The 23797-nt window shown below is 34.9% G+C and overlaps 1 protein-coding gene across 1 annotated transcript in view; it reads right to left on the bottom strand.

Moving 5' to 3' along the window:
- LOC124418958 overlaps nt 1–12585 on the bottom strand; it is a 15755-nt gene extending 3170 nt beyond the window's left edge. Inside the window, exons 1-3 of the mRNA XM_046946999.1 lie at nt 12483–12585; nt 11331–12436; nt 9749–9945 (exon numbers count right to left, since the gene is read on the bottom strand). Coding sequence (XP_046802955.1) covers nt 9749–9945; nt 11331–12436; nt 12483–12585 — 1406 coding nt within the window. The remainder of the gene's footprint in view (nt 1–9748; nt 9946–11330; nt 12437–12482) is intronic.
- Nucleotides 12586–23797: the final 11212 nt, after the last annotated feature.

Genomic DNA, 23797 nt, shown 5'->3' on the forward strand with positions numbered 1-23797 from the left:
CGATTGTGGCCTAAGTGTATTTCTTCGGATTTGATGTAATTTTGACCTAATCTAGTATGGAAAAGCTGCCAGATGTAATATTCATGCGGCGAAATATTTCCAAATGAAAAGAAAATTAATTTTAGTCGTGTGCACACTGTTGTTGAAAATAAACAAACTTTTATAGTTGACAACGCAAAAATTTTCTTTTGACGTTTAAGAATAAAACGAATAGATAGTAACGTTGATAAATATTTTATTAGAAAAAAACAATTTAAATGGCGGAAAAATAAAATATATAAAGTGTGCGTCGCGAAGATAATTTGGTGAGCCAAGAGGAAAGATTCTGCCCTTTTTTCGTTTTGAAGAACTGGTGAGAAGATGTGGTATTGTAACCCTTGTGGCAAATAAAATCACTAAAATAACAAAAAAAGAAAATTGAAATCACCGAAAGTTAAGTTAAGATAATTAAAAATTAAACAACGATAATTAAATTGTTACCAAATTTAAATTAAAAAAAATTAAATTTAACTATAAAAAACTGTTTAAAAGCAAAAATAAATAGTTAAAATCTTAAAACTAAAATAAATAAATTGTTAAAAGGTTAAGAGGAGATAAAAGAAAAAAACGTATAACCCAAGCCTCTGCTACATCCAACGAGGAAAACAACATTCGCGATCGATATATGATATTTGGAATATGGCTTAAGTCAATAATGTACCGAGCTCTTTTGAACTAACAAAATATAAGTTTTTAAAAACCAAATATTTTAGTTCAATTTTTATGAGTAATTTTCTGAAGAGGACCTTTATATGCCTGAATTATGAACCAATACTATAAAATTTTGTACATTTCTTTTGTATAGAACCTGTTTATGCAAAGTTTCAGTGCAATACTCAAATTTAAATAAGGAAAACACCTATTTTAATAACCAAAACTCGTCAGTTATAGCTCAGTCCTCATTAAATTCGGAATGAGGAATTATGTTATTAAGTATAAACTTTTATTTCGATTTTCAGCGCTGTACTAGTAATGATCGTTTAAGTAATTTTCTGAATGTGATCTTATATGGGGGGTAAGGTCAATTATGAATCGATCCACATACAATTTGGTAGAGAGATTTTAGCTCGCGAGAAACTTACATACTTGTGTCACATTTTATCGATATATTCGATTTTTTAACCAGTAATGAGCGTTAATGTAATATTCTGAAGGAAACCTTGTATGGGCGGTAGGACAAATTATTGACCGATCCTTCCTAAATTTGTTGGAGAGATATTGGCTAGCATTAAACTAATGTGTGTCAAATTTCGTCAGTACATTCATATTTTTAAGTCAGTAATGAGCATTATAGTAATTTGCAGAGGGCGGCCTTATATGGATCGATCCAAAAAAAATTGATAGAGAGGTTTTGGCTCGTAAGAATGCTATGTTAAAGCGTTAAAGCCATTCCCTGAAGTGAACCCAATAGGAAAAGTAGGGTCAATAATGGACCTATCCACATAAATGTTAGTAAAGAAATTTTGGCCCGCGAGGAACGGAATTGTATTATATATACTGCTATATTCGTATATTTTGGGCAGTAATGAGCGTTAGAGTCATTTTCAGTATGGTTAGGGTCATTTATGGGCCGATCCTTAAAAAAATGGTTAAAAGGTTTTTGTTCGTAAGAAACTTATACCGATTTTCATCGCTATACTCGAATTTTTAGGCCAGAAATGAGTGTGAAAGTAATTTTCTGAAGCGGACCTTATATGGGGGGTAGGGTCATTTATGGTCCGATCCTAAAAAAATGATTAAAAGAAAACTTACACGTCATTTATGGGCCGATCCTAACAAAAATTGGTTTTAAGGTTTTGGTTCGTAAGAAACTTACTTATACCAAATTTCATTGATGTACATGCATTTTTGGGCCAATAACGACTGTTAAAGTCATTTTTTTAAAGGGGACCTTATATGGGGGTAGGGACATTTGTGAATCGATCCTTAAATAAATAGGTTAAAAGGTTTTGGTTTGTAAGAAACTTAATTGTACCGAATTTGATCCCTATTCTCGCAATTTTGGGCCAGTAATGAGTGTTGAAGTCATTTTTTGAAGAGGACCTTATATGGGGGTAGGGCCATTTATGGGCAGATCCTAACAAAAATTGGTAGCAAGATTTTGGCTCATATGAAACTTATGTATATCGATGTTCATCGCTTTTCTCGTACTTAAGTATAAAGCAGTTATGCCCGTTAAAGCTGTTTTCAGGTGGTCCACTTGGGGCTATCCGAAAAAGTGAACCGATATGGCCCATTTTCAATACCAAACAAACTTTTATGGGTCTATGACCAATATTTCGATGTGTTACAAACGGAATGACAAAATCAATATACCCCCATCTTTTTTGATGGTGGGTATAAAAATACTCTTAAATGACATATATGCTTCATTTAATAACCTTCGTACGGTTGTCCCAAGGCGAAACAACATGGCTGCCAACCCTCTGGAAGAAATAAAGCTGCAACATTAAATTCACGAGTGTTTGTTTCTACATTAAAAAATTCGATTAAAAATAATTTCTTTGTTGTTTTATAAATTTTATGTTACCTTATTTCAATTAATTCCTTTCATTGTTAATTTACATAAATAATCGACAAATGTTTATAACCTTTTGGAAACAAATTCACGAAATGTGTAATTACATTAAAATGTGCTAAATATCCGAAAGGTGCTAAATATCTAAAAGGTAAGTGATTGTAAGGAGAGTTGATTGAGGAGATCGGACAGGAAATATTAGTGGTAACTAAATCTGCAAAGTTACCATGTATGAAGAACGAAATTGTTATTTGTGGGAGGGTAGTATGACGGCAAAACACCCGCCGTGTAATAGCCACAAAAAACTTTTCTTCGGCCCCCGTTGGGCGCATTTTTATGTACCGACCAGATTGAAAATACAATTAAGTTTCTTACAAACCAAAACCTTTTAACCTATTTATTTAAGGATCGGTCCACAAATGACCCTACCCCCCATATAAGGTCTCCTTAAAAAATGACTTTAACAGTCATTATTGGCCCAAAAATGCATGTACAGCAATGAAATTTGGTATAAGTAAGTTTCTTAAGAACCAAAACCTTAAAATCAATTTTTGTTATAAATGACCCTACGCCTTCAAAAAAATGAATGATTTTCTTTTAACCATTTTTTTAGGATCGGACCATAAATGACCCTACCCCCCCATATAAGGTCCGCTTCAGAAAATTACTTTTACACTCATTGTTGGCCTAAAAATTCGAGTATAGCGATGAAAATCGGTATACGTTTCTTACGAACAAAAACCTTTTAACCATTTTTTTTAATGATCGGCCCATAAATGACCCTACCCATTCTGAAAATGACTCTAACGCTCATTACTGGCCAAAATATACGAATATAGCAGTATATATAATACAATTCCGTTCCTCGCGGGCCAAAATTTCTTTACCAACATTTATGTGGATAGGTCCATTATTGTCCCTACTTTTCCTATTGGGGTTCACTTCAGGGAATGGCTTTAACGCTTTAACATAGCATTCTTACGAGCCAAAACCTCTCTATCAATTTTTTTTGGATCGATCCATATAAGGCCGCCTTCTGCAAATTACTATAATGCTCATTACAGACTTAAAAATATGAATGTACTGACGAAATTTGACACACATTAGTTTAATGCTAGCCAATATCTCTCCAACTAATTTAGGAAGGATCGGTCAATAATTTGTCCTACCGCCCATACAAGGTTTCCTTCAGAATAATACATTAACGCTCATTACTGGTTAAAAAATCGTATATATCGATAAAATGTGACACAAGTATGTAAGTTTCTCGCGAGCTAAAATCTCTCTACCAAATTGTATGTGGATCGATTCATAATTGACCTTACCCCCCATATAAGATCACATTCAGAAAATTACTTAAACGATCATAAATCGAAATAAAAGTTTATACTTAATAACATAATTCCTCATTCCGAATTTAATGAGGACTGAGCTATAACTGACGAGTTTTGGTTATTAAAATAGGAGTTTTCCTTATTTAAAATATGAGTATTGCACTGAAATTTTGAATAAACAGGTTATATATAAAAGAAATGTACAAAATTTTATAGTATTGGTTCATAATTCAGGCATATAAAGGTCCTCTTCAGAAAATTACTCATAAAAATTGAACTAAAATATTTGGTTTTTAAAAACTTATATTTTGTTAGTTCAAAAGAGCTCGGTACATTATTGACTTAAGCCATATTCCAAATATCATATATCGATTGCGAATGTTGTTTTCCTCGTTGGATGTAGCAGAGGCTTGGGTTATACGTTTTTTTCTTTTATCTCCTCTTAACCTTTTAACAATTTATTTATTTTAGTTTTAAGATTTTAACTATTTATTTTTGCTTTTAAATAGTTTTTTATAGTTAAATTTAATTTTTTTAATTTAAATCTGGTAACAATTTAATTATCGTTGTTTAATTTTTAATTATCTTAACTTAACTTTCGGTGATTTCAATTTTCTTTTTTTGTTATTTTAGTGATTTAATTTGCCACAAGGGTCACAATACCACATCTTCTCACCAGTTCTTCAAAACGAAAAAAGGGCAGAATCTTTCCTCTTGGCTCACCAAATTTCCTTCGCGACGCACACTTTATATATTTTATTTTTCCGCCATTTAAATTGTTTTTTTAATAAAGTATTTATCAACGTTACTATCTATTCGTTTTATTCTTAAACGTCAAAAGAAAATTTTTGCGTTGTCAACTATTAAAGTTTGTTTATTCTCAACAATAGTGTGCACACGACTTAAAATTAATTTTCTCTTCACTTGGAAATATTTCGCCGCATGAATATTACATCTGGCAGCTTTTCCATACTAGATTAGGTCAAAATTACATCAAATCCGAAGAAATACACTTAGGCCACAATCGGGACTGTTATGCGCTCCTTATCATGACAAAAAAGCAACTGAATAAATGATTTTTCAGTGTTTAGAAACCCTTGGATACTTGGATCTATCTTCGACGGATGCCTAGCAGTGGTAAAGAAAGTGCATCAGAGTTTCACTGTCCTCTCCACATGCTCTACATAAGCCTGAATACGCATGTTCAATTTTGCATAACTGTGCTCATAGTCCTGTGTGTCCACTCACAATACGTACTATCATACTAACTTCAGACTTGTTCCATTTAAGGAGATTTTTCGTCTTGTTCTCATCAGGGTCACCCCATTTTCGTGGTTCTTCCCACTGTTTCATTATTCCAAGTTCAGCTTTTGTTGCGTAGAATGGTTTTGCGTTTTTCAGGTTAACTGCCTCGAGCTCCCTACCCTTTAGAGCTATTACATTCGCTCTTTCATAACCGACTTCTCCCGAGTGGTACTCATATGATGTGAACCTTACCTCTGGGAGAGTATTCAGTTAAAGTTTTCTTACAATCCAATACGGTCTTAGATTTAGTTCTATTTCCTGATATCGCCCTAATTGCCTTCTGGCTGTTGGCAAATATATTAAGCGCTGTGGACGCCATATTTATTCTAATCTAATTAACTTCCTTCCCTTATTGCTCGTACTTCTGCTTAGAAGGTATATTTCTGCTTCTGGATCTTCAATACAGAATCCCTGACCCACTTTATCCCCAAATTTAGAGCCATCCGTGTAACAAAGGATTCCTACTGGTATTTGCTCTAACGTTCCACTTGACCAAGACATTCTATCTGGGATCAGCGTTTCAAAGTTTGCGACTTACCCTGTGTCTGGTATACGATCAGGCACGTCCGATGATTGTGTATAACCTTCCAATATGTCCAGTATACATTGATGACGTGTGCTACAACCGCTTTTGACCAGTTCGCTTAAAGTAAAGAACCGCCTCATATCTTAAATATGTTTCAATGGGTGGAATATCTACCAACGTTTCCAGAGCCTTGGTTGAAGTAGTACACGTGGCACCACATATACCCAAGCAGCATGTACGCTGAACTCCCTGTAGTAGTTTGATATTGCACTTTTTGTCTAAAGCAGTCCACCAGATTATGGAAGCATAAGCTAGAATTTCATGCCTATAGTTCTTCTACATATCGACGAGCACCGATGTGATTTGTTGATCCTATCCTTTATGTGGTGTCTTAATTTTAATTTTCGGTCGACGATTACACTTAAGTACTTAACATTTTCTGTCTTTAGTATCTTCTTGCCCAGGAAGCAAGGTTCAGTATACGTAGAAATGTTTGTCTTTCTTGTGAAAGGACAGATTTCCGATTTTGCGGGTTAACATTGAGACCTCGCGGTTGAGCACAGATTAAGGCCGTATTTAGAGCCACCTCATTTCTTCTACACAAGTAATTTTTCCCTTTAGAAGTATTACGACATCGTCTGCATAGCAGACAGGTCTAAGTCCTTTATCGGTTATGGTCCTTAGGAGGCTTTTAATCGTGGTAACCCAGAGTAAAGATGACAAAATGCCACCCTGTGGTATACCGTGAAATACCTTTTTCCTGATAGTTATATCGTACATCTCGCTCCTTAGATCCAGTTACGGAGCACCCAGTCAACATTAAACTGGTCTAGGCATTGGATAAGAGTATTACGTTATTGAAGGCGCCAGTGTATATAGTTTGTTTTCAAAGGATGGACAACTTCGTTTTAGGCGGTTTCCACATAAGCATGGTGCTTAAATTTTAGGTCTTTGTCGGGTATACTGATTTTAACCATACTATCGACTATCCGTTCTAAGGTTTTAAGTAGGAAGGAGCTAAGACTTATCGGTCGATAAGACTTAGGTGTCGCAAAGCTAGGTTTCTCTAGCATGGTGTAACGAACCACCGTTAAGGTTTCCAATCTCCTGAAAGCTATGCTACCTGTTTCCGGCCGTGCTCAGGGATAATGGGCTGGTCCTTACCTTCTTTGAAAATTAGAATCTGGTTCCCTACAAGAAACATTAAAATTCGGTAGCAAAATCCCATATCGAATACCATCAAAATAAAACAAAACAAAGGAGAAATGTAATTTGTTTGAAGCTTTGTCCGAGAGGTAAAGATGGATTTAACTTCACAATGCTCTATTACCCACCCATCCTTGCTAACTTTCGCCCTATCCTTAGTTAGCCCAATTCATGCATTACCTTACTTTGACCTAACTTTTCGTCTAAAGGAAAAAACTATCTAGTTATTCATTTTAATAACGAGAATGTATATTTAAATCATATTCAATGTTGAATGAAAAACTAAATTCTATATCATCAAACATTTGAAAGACGTTTTCGATACTAAATTACAATAACATTTAAACAACAAAACAAACAATAAACATAATAAATAAGAGTATATAAGTGTAAAGTGTTTTTTTTTTTTTTTTTTTTTTGTGTAACTAAAATAATATGCTATTTAAATTACAATTACAAATTAATTAAAATTAAACAATTAACAACAAAATAAACAAGGAGTAAATAGCATTATATTTTAGCGAATTAATTTTAATATATAAAAAAAAAATAGTTTTAAGTATTTAAAGTTTAATTTTTAACTAATTTGCCAAAAAAATGTTTGTTTTTTTTTTTTTTTTTAAGTAGAGTTTAAGTATTAAATCATTTTGAATAAATAAGATTTTAAGTGAAAATTTTAATTTCTTTTATGAATATATTTTTTTTTTTTTTAGATAATGCACTCACCAATCATACGAAGATTCCTTTGTTGACACAGGCCTGTTGTCCGGATCTTTTGTTGATTGAAACTTCTTATTTTACCTCAATATTGATAAAATTTTCACTTGTTTTGGTTAAATTAAATACTAGGTGTAGGGTACTTGTACTTCAGGATTAGTTAGGTGTTATTGTTAGGTAAAAATTTGAAAAATTATATGGTTTTGCATTAAATGTAAAATACGATAGTGAAGAGAAAGTGTATATCCATTTCCAAGTTATATTGTCAATCTGGATTTTAAACGTATTCAATTGACATCAATGCCTTGAATTTGATGACAAATATTGGTTGTTTTGATGTTTGTAAATTATTGTTCTGGCCCAATTATCATCAATTATAGATCTGGGTGCATCGAATAACTCCCAATGTTTGATGTTGTTAGCCACACAGAGAACATTCAATGTCCAAAGTTATATAAAATCAACGGATCGATAATAATACTATAAAATTGGGTATTCGGTCGATATCTATTTGTACTCCAATCTTAGGTTGGAGCAGATATAAATACAAAAGAAATAGATCCAAGAAAATAGTTTTCCCTTTATCTTACTACCTCCAAAGAAATTTTACCACAACTGATTGATAACGAAAGCCTAAAGATAAAGAATTCATAGAGTCTAACTGTCTGTAATATAACATTATCTTTCTCACCTTAAATACACCAATTCCACAGCAGTTATCACAAAAGGAATGGATAAAACTTATGAAAATATCTTCAGATTTTTCCTTTTTTCTTTTCAATAAAATTTATGAAAATTCAAAAAAAAAAATTATAAAATTTGTCTTTTCCTCTATGAATTCAAAATTCAAAATGAAAATTATTTACAAAATTTCAAAATACTACTTTTCCAAAACAAAATTATTTCGATTAAAGTATTTATACAGTAATGGTAAAATATTCATAGACAATGTATTTATACCGTAAAGCGACCTCACAATGGGTATAATTTAATGGGGATATATGTGAATTTGAAACATGCAGTAAATATCTGAGACAGATGTACGAAACCAGTCCCGCTTCCATCTGTAAGAGTGCTGAGAAAATGCCATCCGGCCCTGCCGCTTTATAGAGAGCGAAGCTATTGATTGCCCCTTTAACCACATCAGATGTAATAAAATTTTCGTGTTAGCCTTCCCTTCCTCCAATATAGGTTCATATATGTTATTCGATATACCATGTGCTAAATGGGAGTTCATTTGAAGTTTCATTGTCTCATCCATATCCACATGAGTTTTGGATAGGAATTTTTTATCTTCGATACATCGATACCTGTTCACAAAAAAGTTTCCAGCAGTCTCGTTTGGCTTTACGAACAACTTTCTTGTATTCATCAAGTTTACTACGATACTCATCCCAGTTGTTGTTGTTGTAACAGCTTAAACTATACAATTTTAATCCGGGGGTTCTGTATTTAGGTCCAATCCAAGAAATTGGGCTACTTCAATGGGGTTAGTCCATAAATCCATTGGGCTAAGTGAAGTAGGGTGGGCTGGACAGTTGAATATGTGGTGGGTATCATGGGGACCCTGTCCACAAGATGGGCATATATTGGGGACGGCACGGTCTATGCGGGACCAGTAGGCGTTGAGCCTGTTGCTCCATCCCGATCTCAGATGTGCCAGAGCAACTCTTGTTTTCCGCGGCAGGTTCTTCTCTATTTCTGCTATGGGCGGTGGGCGACCTCCAAGAACGACATTCATGCGGTAACCTGAAACCGCGGTATTGATGGCGTCTCTATGAATGTCGTTCAAAGCTGCTGTATACGAAGTCCGATCTAAGGGATCTGAACATAACTACGTATGCTCTCTTCGTATACACGAAGGTCCTTCCTGACATGCCTCGGGGGAGCATCCAACTGTGTGATGTTAAAGTTGGGATGACTCCTCCGGTGACATCCCAGGAGGAACTGTTTAGTCAGCATGACATTATGTTCCTTGACTGGGAGAACCTTCGTTTCCTCATGTAGATGGTGTTCTGAGGTTATTTGCATGCAGCCCGTTACAGTCCTTAGGGCGGCATTTTGGCAGCTTTGAATATTTCTCCACTGGGTATCACTCAGCGATGGAGACCACACTGGAGCAGCATAATTGACCACTGACCGGCCAATAGTTTTATAGGTAGCCAACAAGGTTTCTTTGTCCATTCCCCAGGTGCTGCGGCTAGCGCTTTGAGGACCTTGTTTCTACTTCGCAATTTGTGCGTAATTGCAGTGGCATGAGCTGAGGAAGTAAACAGGCTGTCAAAGGTGACCCCCAAAATCTTTGGATGGTTCACAGTCGGAATTTGGTTTCCATCGACTACGACGCCTAAATTCAAGTTTACCTCCTTCGTCCAGGTGGTGAAAAGTGTAGCTGAAGATTTCGCTGGTGATAGTTTCAGGTTACGTCCAGTGAAGAAGTTGTGTATTTCTCCGAGATAACCATTCACTCGATCGCATAGCTCATCAACGTTTTGGCCCGTCGCCATAATGGTACAGTCGTCCGCATATGATATCACTTCCACACCTTGTGGAGGTGTGGGGAGTTTAGAGAGGTAGAAATTAAACAATAGGGGGGATAAGACACCGCCCTGTGGTACTCCCTGTTTAACTCTACGGGTTTTGGAACGTTTGTCTTAAACTCAACGAACGACTGACGGCCACTCAGATAATTTACAATCCATCTCTTCAAGTTGTTGGGCATGGTGGACTGCAGGATGTCCTGGAAGAGTGTGGCATGGCTGACTGTATCGAAGGCTTTCGATAAATCTAGCGCCACTAGGATTGTCCTTTCACAAGGCCTCTGCTGGTTTAAGCCTTGTGAGATCTGAGTGGTTATGGCGGTTAATGCTGAGGTGGTGCTGTGCATCTTACGGAATCCATGCTGGTGGCGAGCTGCTGTAAGATGGCAGGACAGCAGGGGGAGGAGGAGCGCCTCAAGAGTCTTCGCGACTGGTGACAGGAGGGAAATCGGCCTGTAGGATTGACCCTCTGTCGCGTTCTTCCCTGGTTTCAGTATCGGGATGACTCTACCCTTTTTCCAGGCATCGGGTATTATCAGGCTGCTCATTGACAGGTTAAAAACCATTGTCAAGTACTCGACTCCCCGTTCGCCAAGGTGTTTCAGCATCAGCATGGATATGCCGTCGGGGCCAATCGCCTTAGATGGTTTGGCTGCGTTGATGGCCACTGCCACTTCAGACGGGGTGAAAGGTTGTGGAATGTTCGAGACTGGAAGGTTGTGAAGTTTGCGAACAACACTTCGTTTCGCCTTATCTCTCTCTGGGTGCTCAATAAAAAGTCGGCAAAATGCACGCGAGCACCGTTCAGGGTCGGAAATTGTGGTATCTGCAAACTTAATCGCGACCCTGTCATCCTTCTTCGTCGGGTTGGAGAGAGACCGAACCGTAGACCACAACTTACTAACACCTGAGCTCAAGTTGCAGTTCTTCAAATGATCTAACCATTTATTCCGCTTGTCCTCATTTACCAACCTGCTGATATCATGATTCAGCTGGACAATACGTGGGTCGTCGGGGTTGATAATTCGGAGGTCATCGCGCTCATCTGCTAGTCTCGCTGCCTCTGCTGGGAAGTGCGGTCGCACTAAGGATAGTCGACCAGCAGGAATAAAGCGGGCTACTGCTGCGATGATGGTTTCGCGGAACTTGCTCTCTGCTTGGTGTACGTTGCTAGGAGCTGGAAGATCATTGAAGATGCGATCAGTGAATTCTCTGAAGCCGGGCCAGTCTGCTTTCTTTTGGTTTATGTAGAGACGGCGTTCAGAGACGATAAAGTCATTGGGTCGATCCAGACAAATGATTATGGGTAAGTGGTCTGAGGCTAGAGAAACTACTGCTCTCCACGTTGCGTAGTTTATCAGACCAGAGCTCGCTATTGTGATGTCTGGAGAGCTGGCGCAGTTACCCATAATCCGTGTGGGGGCATCATCATTTATTGTGCAGAAGGTGGATTCATCAATTTGTTCCGCCAGTGACGCGCCTCTCTGGTCTTCCCCTAGACTAGAGTGCCAGAGCTGATGATGCGCGTTAAAGTCCCCAAGGACTAGACGCATATCGCCGTCTAATAATGTCCTAATGTCGGGACGGTAGCCTGATGGACAACTGGCTACTGGCGGAATGTAGACATTATAGAGCTCTAGGTCGGTTTCCCCCGATCTGACTGCAATACCTTGGACTTCAAGGTATTGGTCCCTAGCGTTGAGATCAAGGGAAAGAGCTCTATACTGCACTGTGTTATGAATTATAAATGCAATGCCCCCACCGTTGCTTCTGGTGCGGTCTTTTCGGAGAACGTTGTAACCGTTACAACTGTGCAGACTGGAATTACTCGTCAGTTTTGTCTCCTGGACCGCAGCGACCACGATGTTGTTTAGCTGCATAAATCTGGTTATCTCGGGTAATTTACTCTGGAGGCCATTGCAGTTAAACTGCAATATGGATATCACCCCAGGTCTCTGGACCGCAATCGATGGAGTCAGCGGCGAGGGTTGTTGTTGCTGCTGAAGATGTTGTCTTTGCTGCGGTTGTTGTGATTGCGGTGGGGAGGGTGGAGGTGTGGCGTAAGATGACGACGATGACGATGTCGATGCTGCCAATGAATTTCGTCGCTGTTGTTGGCAGCATGGGGCGACAAAAGTCTCCGAGCACTCCCGATGATGATTTAGTCCAGAGCAGTTTCTGAGGTGACACCAGCCCAAACAAGTGTTGCACCTTAATTGGGTGGATATATGGTGCAACCGGTTCTGGCAAACTGTACAGAACCATGGTCCGGGATTTAATTCGATTCCGGCACGGACCAATAGGATACGGAGCAGCAATGCCGGAAGATGTTGCTCCGTTGGTAAAAATGTGTAGTTGTTGCTGAGGTTGACAGCCCTTGGCCGAAAAATTTCGGGTCATTCCGGTACGTAGAACCGGCTGTCGGGGAATGACTCATCCCAGTATACTGCGGTGCCCGATTAAATAGTTCGCGATAAATCTGTTAACCAGAAAGTGATTAATTTGAATTATCTAGTTTCGATTATAAATCTTTGTTCTCATTTGTAACATCAAAATTTTCTAGGTCCTTATTCTACAACGATCTAAACTATTGTTGCAGTTTGATTGGTATTCAAAATAGACAAAATCAGTTTAAGTTCATAACAGTATTTTTATGAAATTATACTTAAATTTTTTTATGAACGAAAATTTTATATAAATCGCCAAATTGAAATTTGCGAATAGTATTGTGAGTATATTATTTTTATATTATATATTTTTTATATTTTTAGAAACTGTAATTTTACTGATTAGATAAAATTCATCCTGTTTTCTATACATATTTAAAACGAAATTTGTATCGCATTGGATCATAATATGATCATTTATAACAATATTATGATAAATGATAAATATCATGATGCAATATTTTGACGTTATTTAATCATAATTTGATATTTTTTAAAATTGTTACAATAACGATAATATGTTTAGACAACAATCATAATTTTAACCACAACCATGAGATCAAAGATTTATAATCGAAACTAGATAATTCAAATTAATCACTTTCTGGTTAACAGATTTATCGCAAACTATTTAATCGGGCACCGCAGTATACTGGGATGAGTATCGTAGTAAACTTGATGAATACAAGAAAGTTGTTCGTAAAGCCAAACGAGACTGCTGGAAACATTTTTGTGAACAGGTATCGATGTATCGAAGATAAAAAATTCCTATCCAAAACTCATGTCCAACCGGAATCTATGGTCGATGACACGGGCAGTAGGCTAGAGGATATGGATGAGACAATGAAACTTCTAATTGACTCCCATTTAGCACATGGTATATCGAATAACATAGATGAACCTATATTGGAGGAAGGGGAGGCTAACACGAAAATTGTAATTACATCTGATGTGGTTAAAGGGGCAATCAATAGCTTCGCTCTCTATAAAGCGGCAGGGCCGGGTGGCATTTTCCCAGCACTCTTACAGATGGAAGCGGGACTGGTTTCGTACATCTGTCTCAGATATTTACTGCATGTTTCAAATTCACATATATCCCCATTAAATTATACCCATGCTAGAGAAACCTAGCTATGCGACACCTAAGTCTTATCGACCGATAAGTCTTTTAAAAAGGTTATAAAATTCAACATTTACGTTTTTGCAGTTTGGACAAGTCCAGTGCAGGGATTTTTGGGGATCTGCAAGAGCATCGGCATCTCGAGCTTTGAGGCCACTACACTTTAAGTGGTAGCACCCATCACATAGCCAACAGGATACCATACGGTCATTGCTAGAAATTTGACAATTTTCGTTAGAACATTCCATAATTGTTAAATGTTGGACAACACAGTAAATTATAGATGAAAATGGTAATGCTCTCTTACAGCTTATCAAATACACAAACCAAATTAGCTCCTTCCTACTTAAAACCTTAGAACGCATAGTCGATAGTATGGTTAAAATCAGTATACCCGACAAAGACCTAAAATTTAAGCAGAATGCTTATGTGGAAACCGCCTAAAACGGAGTTGTCCATCCTTTGATAACAAACTATATACACTGGCGCCTTTAATAACGTGATACTCTTATCCAACGCCTAGACCAGTTTAATGTTGACCGGGTGCTCCGTAACTGGATCTAAGGAGCTAAGGAATAAATGGATAAGCTGCGAGATGTACGATATAACTATCAGGAAAAAGGTATTTCACGGTATACCACAGGGTGGCATTTTGTCATCTTTACTCTGGGTTACCACGATTAAAAGCCTCCTAAGGACCCTAACCGATAAAGGACTTAGACCTGTCTGCTATGCAGACGATGTCGTAATACTTCTAAAGGGAAAAATTACTTGTGTAGAAGAAATGAGGTGGCTCTAAATACGGCCTTAATCTATGCTCAACCGCGAGGCCTCAATGTTAACCCACAAAATCGGAAATCTGTCCTTTCACAAGAAAGACAAAAATTTCTACGTATACCGAACCTTGCTTCCTGGGCAAGAAGATACCAGTGAAAGAAAATGTTAAGTACTTAGGTGTAATCCTCGACCGAAAATTAAAATTAAGACACCACATAGAGGATAGGATCCACAAATCATATCCGTGCTCGTCGATATGTAGGAGAACTATAATAGGCATGAAATTCTAGCTTATGCTTCAATAATTTGGTGGACTGCTTTAGACAAAAAGTACAATATCAAACTACTACAGGGAGTTCAGCGTACATGCTGCTTGGGTATATGTGGTGCCATGTGTACTACTTCAACCAAGGCTCTGGAAACGTTGGTAGATATTCCACCCATTGAAACATATTTAAGATATGAGGCGGTTCTTTACTTTAAGCGAACTGGTCAAAAGCGGTTGTAGCACACGTCATCAATGTATACTGGACATATTGGAAGGTTATATACAATCATCGGACGTGCCTGATCGTATACCAGTAGGAATCCTTTGTCACACGGATGGCTCTAAATTTGGGGATAAAGCCGAAATATACCTTCCAAGCAGAAGTACGAGCAATAACATAAGGTATTAAATTGGATTAGAATAAATATGGCGTCCACAACGATTAATATATTTGCCAACAGCCAGAAGGCAATTAGGGCGATATCGGGAAATAGAACTAAATCTAAGACCGTATTGGATTGTAAGAAAACTTTAACTGAATACTCTCCCAGAGGTAAGGTTCACATCGTATGAGTACCAGCCCACTCCGGAGTAGTCGGTAACGAAAGAGCGAATGTAATAGCTTTAAAGGGTAGGGAGCTCGAGGCAGTTAACCTTACAAACGCAAAACCATTCTACGCAACAAAAGCTGAACTAAAAATATAGGTGAGAGAATCCCATAAGACCCCTTGGAATAATGAAACAGTGGGAAGAACCACGAAAATGGAGTGACCCTGATGAGAACAAGACGAAAAATCTCCTTAAATGGAACAAGTCTGAAGTTAGTATGATAGTACGTATTCTGAGTGGACACACAGGACTATGAGCACATTTATGCAAAATTGAACATGCGTATTCAGGCTTATGTAGAGCATGTGGAGAGGACAGTGAAACTCTGATGCAATTTCGTCGAAGTTAGATCCAAGTACCTTGGAAGTGATGTTATTCCGGAAATAACATTCCTGACTAAAACTGATTGGAAGATTCTTAGGAATTACGATCCTGAACGTAATTCCTAAGTTTAATTCATCCGAAGGTGTATTTCTTCGGATTTTATGTAATATACATTCTTATATCAGCCTTATCTATTCTAATACTGATTGGAAGATTCTTAGGAATTACGTTCAGGATACTCAGTTTCTGAACACTGAAAAATAATTCATTCAGTTCCACCATTTTTTCTCTCAAGATAAGAAGCGCACAACAGGCCGATTGTGGACTATTTTCAAAAAAAGTCTACTCGAACGAAAACGATTATTTTTTTCATTAGTATACAAATTCATTATCAAATCGATGTAATACGATATAAGATATTAAGGGATTAGTTCTTAAATTTCGTATATTATATGTGAGGTTAAGCTTGTGTAGAATTAAGCACAGTAAAGATGTATTATTATCCATAGATTAAGATTAAACATTAGAAGCAATATTTTGAATGATTTTGCACTGAAATTTGATTAAATTATTATAATTTGTATAATCACATCTTAAATCTTCCAAAAAGTAACCCATGTTAGATGCCATATGGCCATAAGGTAATTTACTAGAACTAAATATTTCATCAAAAATACCCAAAAATAATTGCTAAATATTTGTCACATCAAATTAAATAGCATTAAGAAATATAGTTCTTTCATAATAATTAGTTGCAATTTTTAAAAATTAACATATTTCAATATTGTTTCATTTTTTTTTCAAAGAGTGTGCTATAATTATGAAATAGTTTTTTTATAGATAATTTTGTATAAAAAGTCCAATTACCGTTATTTTGCCGTCTTACGCCGAATTTTGATACTTATTACATAAACTGGACTTCGTTCTTGAATTTGTCATCAATCATGTTTTTCTGACTTAATTAATTGCAATAATATAAAAAGAATAAAAACTTACCACAAGGTGCGCTATAATTTTATATTTGTATAATAAATTTTAATAGCTTTATCTTCATTTTTTAATAAAATATAAAAATTCTACCAAAAAAGCCCATAAAATCAAAAGCCCCAAAATGCAAGAACAAAATACATATAAAATGTTGCAGAACTGCCACCACCTTCTCCTTGTAGCTATCTTAATAAAACAAAACTTTGCATCTTCTATGTTTTAGAAAGTGAAAAGTTTTAAATACCGTAGTGAAATTGTATTCAAACGTTGTATTGGTAGTTTTTTTAAAATATACCTACTTTAAAGGTAATTACGAATATTATATCTAATTAGCATTTTAACTCACAATTTTAACACATTGATGTTCTTAGAGGCTCCCTTGCAAATAAAGAATTACATGCAATTTCTCTTACGAAGAAGTGGCCACAAGGACCTACTGTAATAAGTTGAGCACATTTAGAGTAAGCTTAATATGTTTTGTACAAATATAATCCATTCCAAACTTTTTTTCCATCTGTTCATAATTGGTAGTCGTTCACATCAAAAAATCATTTCATTACCAATAAGGCTATCTTAATAAAAATTATACACAAATATGATTTTTGGACGTATGAATCAGTTTCAGAAAATTACTTAAACGCACATAGATAATCAAAGTTTTCAGGTTAAAATTCAACATAAATGCGTATTTTGTATATATAAATCATTATACAAAACTTTTCCGAATCGATACATATGTAATTTGCGTTAGCTCCCATGGGTTTACCAGGGTTTACTTCTGAGAATCACTTATTACCTCATAATTCATTATTGAACTCGAAGTGAATATGTTCTGTGTATAGTTAAAACATTCTGCAAAAAATGTTTTCGAACTAGCCTATTATTGTTCATAGCTCATTTAAACGAATGTTGTCCATTAAAAATATTAACTTTGGAGTAAAGCTCGACAGGAATATTTTTTAAAAGTCATTCTTCCAAATATGATTATCATCTCCCAATCAAACTTATTTGTTTTAACTTGGTTAAACTTGTTTATACCCACCATCAAAAAAGATAAATGGGGCCCCTTCAGAAAATGAAGACCTTAAGAAGCAATGAAGTTCGACGTAAAAAGGTTTTATAGGAATTTAAATAATTTTGATAAATTCATTTTCATTAAGTCATTTTCATAAATCCACAATTGACACTACCCCCTATAAGGTCCCCTCCAGAAAATGACTTTAACGCTCATTTCTGACTAAAAAACAATTACAGCGGTAAAATTCTACATAAACAAATTTTTGCGAGTCAAAAGCTCTCTATCAAATTTTGCAAAGATCAGTCCTTTATCGATCCTATCCCTCATATAATTTTCAAAGGCTCAAAAATTAAAATAATTCTTATATAGTTTTTTTTTTAATTTTGCAAATGTTAAAACTCGTGCTCATTTTATACCCTTCAAATTTGACCCCGTATAACTCAGGCAGTTCTGGACCGATAGAGAGGAATAGTTGTGTCTTTTCCTAAGCAATTAGGTAATGAAAATCGAAAAATGTGTTATTTCCTAATTCTTAAACAGTTTCCGCAGAAACCATGAAATATAATTCGATCAATAATCTTTAAAATTAAAACAATCGATCCAAAATTGATATCAACTTCGTAACATAACAAAATAAACAAGTAATAGTTTCATATTCGGCTGTGTCGAATCTCATATACCCATAATCAAAACGTCTATCATATAAGTACAGAAAAAGGACTGCTCCCCTATAAACATCAGGGTGGTATTTGGAATATGACATAAATCAATTATGTACTGAGCTCTTTTAAAATAACAAAATATTAATTTTTTTAAACAAAATATATTTGGTAAATTTTTAAACCGTGAACGTATGATTATTTTTCTGAAGAGGACCTTCGTATGCGTCAACTATGAACTGATAACATGAAATTGTGTACAAAGATTTTATTTTGTATTTGTTATTTGGTGATGTCAAATTTCATCGTAATACTCGTATTTTAAATAATGAAACTCGTATTTTAATAACCTAAACTCTTTTCTAAAGGAACCTTTTACAGGGGCTAGGGTCAGTCATTAACTGAATGATGAATTATGTTCCTAAGTATATGTCGATTTTCTTCGCTGTACTAGTAAATTTCTGAATTTTATGCATCAAATTTTCTAAAGAGGATCTTATATTATTGACCTCTCATTATAACATTTTGTAGACAGATTTTGGTCATATAGAATTTGTTTACATTGAATATCACCTCTGCACCCGCATTTTTGACAGTAATTAGCGTTAATGTAATTTTCCAAAGGGGACTTACATATATGGGGAATAGGATGAATTACTAACACATTTTGCTGTACTTTTTGTTTAATTAATTTTCTGAAGGGGACCTTATATGAGCGTTAAAGTAATTTTCTCAAGGGGACCTGTATGGGCGGGAGAGATCCAAATTTATGAGCCAATCCAAAAAATGGTGTAGAGATTTGGCTCGTAAGAAACTTACGTGTGTCGCATTTCATCGTTTAAATCGTATTTTTAAGCTAGTAATGAGCGTTAAAGCCATTTCCTGAAGTGGACCCAATAGAGGGGATAAGGTCAATTATGGACCTATCCATATAAAAGTTGGTAAATAGATTTTGGTTCGCGAGGAACTTAATAGTGTGAAATTGTATTCCTATATTCGTATTTTTAATCCAGTAATGAGCGTTAAAGTAATGTTTATTATTAAATTTTATTTTATATGCACAGAGAAAATGACAGATAGTAACCGAATTTTACAATAATTACAATCGAATTAGGGTGTAGTTATGAGAACCGACTGAATTTGATTGGAAACAAATTCGGTTACCAAAGAATTTGTTTCCAATCGAATTCAGTAGGTTCTCAGAACTATACCCTAATTCGATTGTAATTATTGTAAAATTCGGTTACTATTATTGAATATATGGTATACACAACTTTTGTTGATTATTATTCGGTAATCTTTATTGACATTATTAATATTTACAACTGAAATATTATTTATTAAAACCCAATATGTGGACGGTATTTTAAAATATATTTAATTTTATTTAAAATATTTACAATAAAACATCGGTATAAACTTACAAAACTTATATATATATATATATATATATATATATATATATAATATAATATATATATATTATATATAATATATATATAATATATATATATTATATATATATATATAATATATATATATATATATATAATAATATATATATATATATATATATATATATATATATATATATATATATATATATATATATATATAATTTGATGGTTGATGATAGAAATTTAGATTTTGATCTTCTGCCTGTCCAGCAATTTTAGTGCCTTTCCGCAGCTGTAAAATTATGAAAACTTATAGAAAATAACACAAAATAGATTAGACGATATAAAACATATTAAACATTACCTTTTCAATCCGATCTTTTCCCATTTATTTATCCTCAAGTGTAATTAAGCTTTTTTTACATATAAATTCGTTTTATTTTATTTATTTTTATATACATCAACTAAAATTACCAACTTATTCGTTGTGAACATCGAATTTAGTTCCTTTAATAATATTTTAATTTTAAATAATTTTTCCATTGATAATTATCTTTTACTTTTTACTATTTTTTTTTTTGTTGCAGCGATCCCAAATAAACGTCGGCTTCATTTACTGAATTCACAAAACAAATTAATAACCGGTACAATTCAGTTCAAATTATTGATATGGAAATTGTTAAAACCTCAATTCGATTATATATATGTTTTTTTTGTACTGAATAAAGAAAATTTGTTAATTTTACAGATTTTTAATAACAGCGATACAATTATAGTTAATTTAACTAAATTTTTATCACGATAATAGTTTTCTCTCATAAGACATAATTTTATAATAGATTTTGGGAAAAATAAAAAAAATAAATTAATTATGTTGTCAGGCAGTCCTTAAATTTTTTATCACATTTTAAAAAATTAAACAAAAATAATTTACTTAAACTAATTTACCTTTTTTTAAAGTGCAAAAAATAGCTTTACAAAAGTATTCGAATTTTTTGTATACCTCATATTAAGATTAGCATTATGAAGTAAAAATAAATAATTAAAATGAAATTAATGTTTTGTATAGTAGCCTTTGTTTTTAAAATCAACTTATAGTTTTGGCGTTATTATGTCCCATTCTCCATGCAAAGGTTTTGGAGGATAATGAGTAATTTAAAAGTTGTTCTTGTAAATATAACAGCAAATTTTCAATGGAATTCGACACTAATTTTTATTCAGAACTTCGTCGTCCTGTATTGACAGCAGTTTTGGATAATTCGTTTTTAAAAAAACTATAACATAACAAATTTTTTTTAAATTGTAAAATAGGCTTAAAAAATTAAAAAAATAGAAAACGAAAAATAACATAATTCCTCATTCCGAATTTAATGAGGCCTGAACTATAACTGACGACTTTTGGTTATTAAAATAGGAGTTTTCCTTATTTAAAATATGAGTATTGCACTGAAATTTTGCATAAACAGGTTCTATACAAAAGAAATGTACAAAATTTTATAGTATTGGTTCATAATTCAGGCATATAAAGGTCCTCTTCAGAAAATTACTCATAAAAATTGAACTAAAATATTTGGTTTTTAAAAACTTATATTTTGTTAGTTCAAAAGAGTTCGGTACATTATTGACTTAAGCCATATTCCAAATATCAAATATCGATTGCGAATGTTGTTTTCCTCGTTGGATGTAGCAGAGGCTTGGGTTATACGTTTTTTTCTTTTATCTCCTCTTAACCTTTTAACAATTTATTTATTTTAGTTTTAAGATTTTAACTATTTATTTTTGCTTTTAAACAGTTTTTTATAGTTAAATTTATTTTTTTAATTTAAACTTGGTAACAAGTTAATTATCGTTGTTTAATTTTTAATTATCTTAACTTAACTTTCGGTGATTTCAATTTTCTTTTTTTGTTATTTTAGTGATTTTATTTGCCACAAGGGTCACAATACCACATCTTCTCACCAGTTCTTCAAAACGAAAAAAAGGGCAGAATCTTTCCTCTTGGCTCGCCAAATTTCCTTCGCGACGCACACTTTATATATTTTATTTTTCCGCCATTTAAATTGTTTTTTTTAATAAAGTATTTATCAACGTTACTATCTATTCGATTTATTCTTAAACGTCAAAAGAAAATTTTTGCGTTGTCAACTATAAAAGTTTGTTTATTTTCAGCAACAGTGTGCACACGACTAAAATTAATTTTCTCTTCATTTGGAAATATTTCGCCGCATGAATATTACATCTGGCAGCTTTTCCATACTAGATTAGGTCAAAATTACATCAAATCCGAAGAAATACACTTAGGCCACAATCGGGCCTGTTATGCGCTCCTTATCATGAGAAAAAAGCAACTGAATAAATGATTTTTCAGTGTTTAGAAACCCTTGGATACTTGGATCTATCTTCGACGGATGCCTAGCAGTGGTAAAGAAAGTGCATCAGAGTTTCACTGTCCTCTCCACATGCTCTACATAAGCCTGAATACGCATGTTCAATTTTGCATAACTGTGCTCATAGTCCTGTGTGTCCACTCACAATACGTACTATCATACTAACTTCAGACTTGTTCCATTTAAGGAGATTTTTCGTCTTGTTCTCATCAGGGTCACCCCATTTTCGTGGTTCTTCCCACTGTTTCATTATTCCAAGTTCAGCTTTTGTTGCGTAGAATGGTTTTGCGTTTTTCAGGTTAACTGCCTCGAGCTCCCTACCCTTTAGAGCTATTACATTCGCTCTTTCATAACCGACTTCTCCCGAGTGGTACTCATATGATGTGAACCTTACCTCTGGGAGAGTATTCAGTTAAAGTTTTCTTACAATCCAATACGGTCTTAGATTTAGTTCTATTTCCTGATATCGCCCTAATTGCCTTCTGGCTGTTGGCAAATATATTAAGCGCTGTGGACGCCATATTTATTCTAATCTAATTAACTTCCTTCCCTTATTGCTCGTACTTCTGCTTAGAAGGTATATTTCTGCTTCTGGATCTTCAATACAGAATCCCTGACCCACTTTATCCCCAAATTTAGAGCCATCCGTGTAACAAAGGATTCCTACTGGTATTTGCTCTAACGTTCCACTTGACCAAGACATTCTATCTGGGATCAGCGTTTCAAAGTTTGCGACTTACCCTGTGTCTGGTATACGATCAGGCACGTCCGATGATTGTGTATAACCTTCCAATATGTCCAGTATACATTGATGACGTGTGCTACAACCGCTTTTGACCAGTTCGCTTAAAGTAAAGAACCGCCTCATATCTTAAATATGTTTCAATGGGTGGAATATCTACCAACGTTTCCAGAGCCTTGGTTGAAGTAGTACACGTGGCACCACATATACCCAAGCAGCATGTACGCTGAACTCCCTGTAGTAGTTTGATATTGCACTTTTTGTCTAAAGCAGTCCACCAGATTATGGAAGCATAAGCTAGAATTTCATGCCTATAGTTCTTCTACATATCGACGAGCACCGATGTGATTTGTTGATCCTATCCTTTATGTGGTGTCTTAATTTTAATTTTCGGTCGACGATTACACTTAAGTACTTAACATTTTCTGTCTTTAGTATCTTCTTGCCCAGGAAGCAAGGTTCAGTATACGTAGAAATGTTTGTCTTTCTTGTGAAAGGACAGATTTCCGATTTTGCGGGTTAACATTGAGACCTCGCGGTTGAGCACAGATTAAGGCCGTATTTAGAGCCACCTCATTTCTTCTACACAAGTAATTTTTCCCTTTAGAAGTATTACGACATCGTCTGCATAGCAGACAGGTCTAAGTCCTTTATCGGTTATGGTCCTTAGGAGGCTTTTAATCGTGGTAACCCAGAGTAAAGATGACAAAATGCCACCCTGTGGTATACCGTGAAATACCTTTTTCCTGATAGTTATATCGTACATCTCGCTCCTTAGATCCAGTTACGGAGCACCCAGTCAACATTAAACTGGTCTAGGCATTGGATAAGAGTATTACGTTATTGAAGGCGCCAGTGTATATAGTTTGTTTTCAAA

This window comes from Lucilia cuprina, chromosome 3 (genome assembly GCF_022045245.1).
Source record: "Lucilia cuprina isolate Lc7/37 chromosome 3, ASM2204524v1, whole genome shotgun sequence".
Lineage (NCBI taxonomy): Eukaryota > Metazoa > Arthropoda > Insecta > Diptera > Calliphoridae > Lucilia > Lucilia cuprina.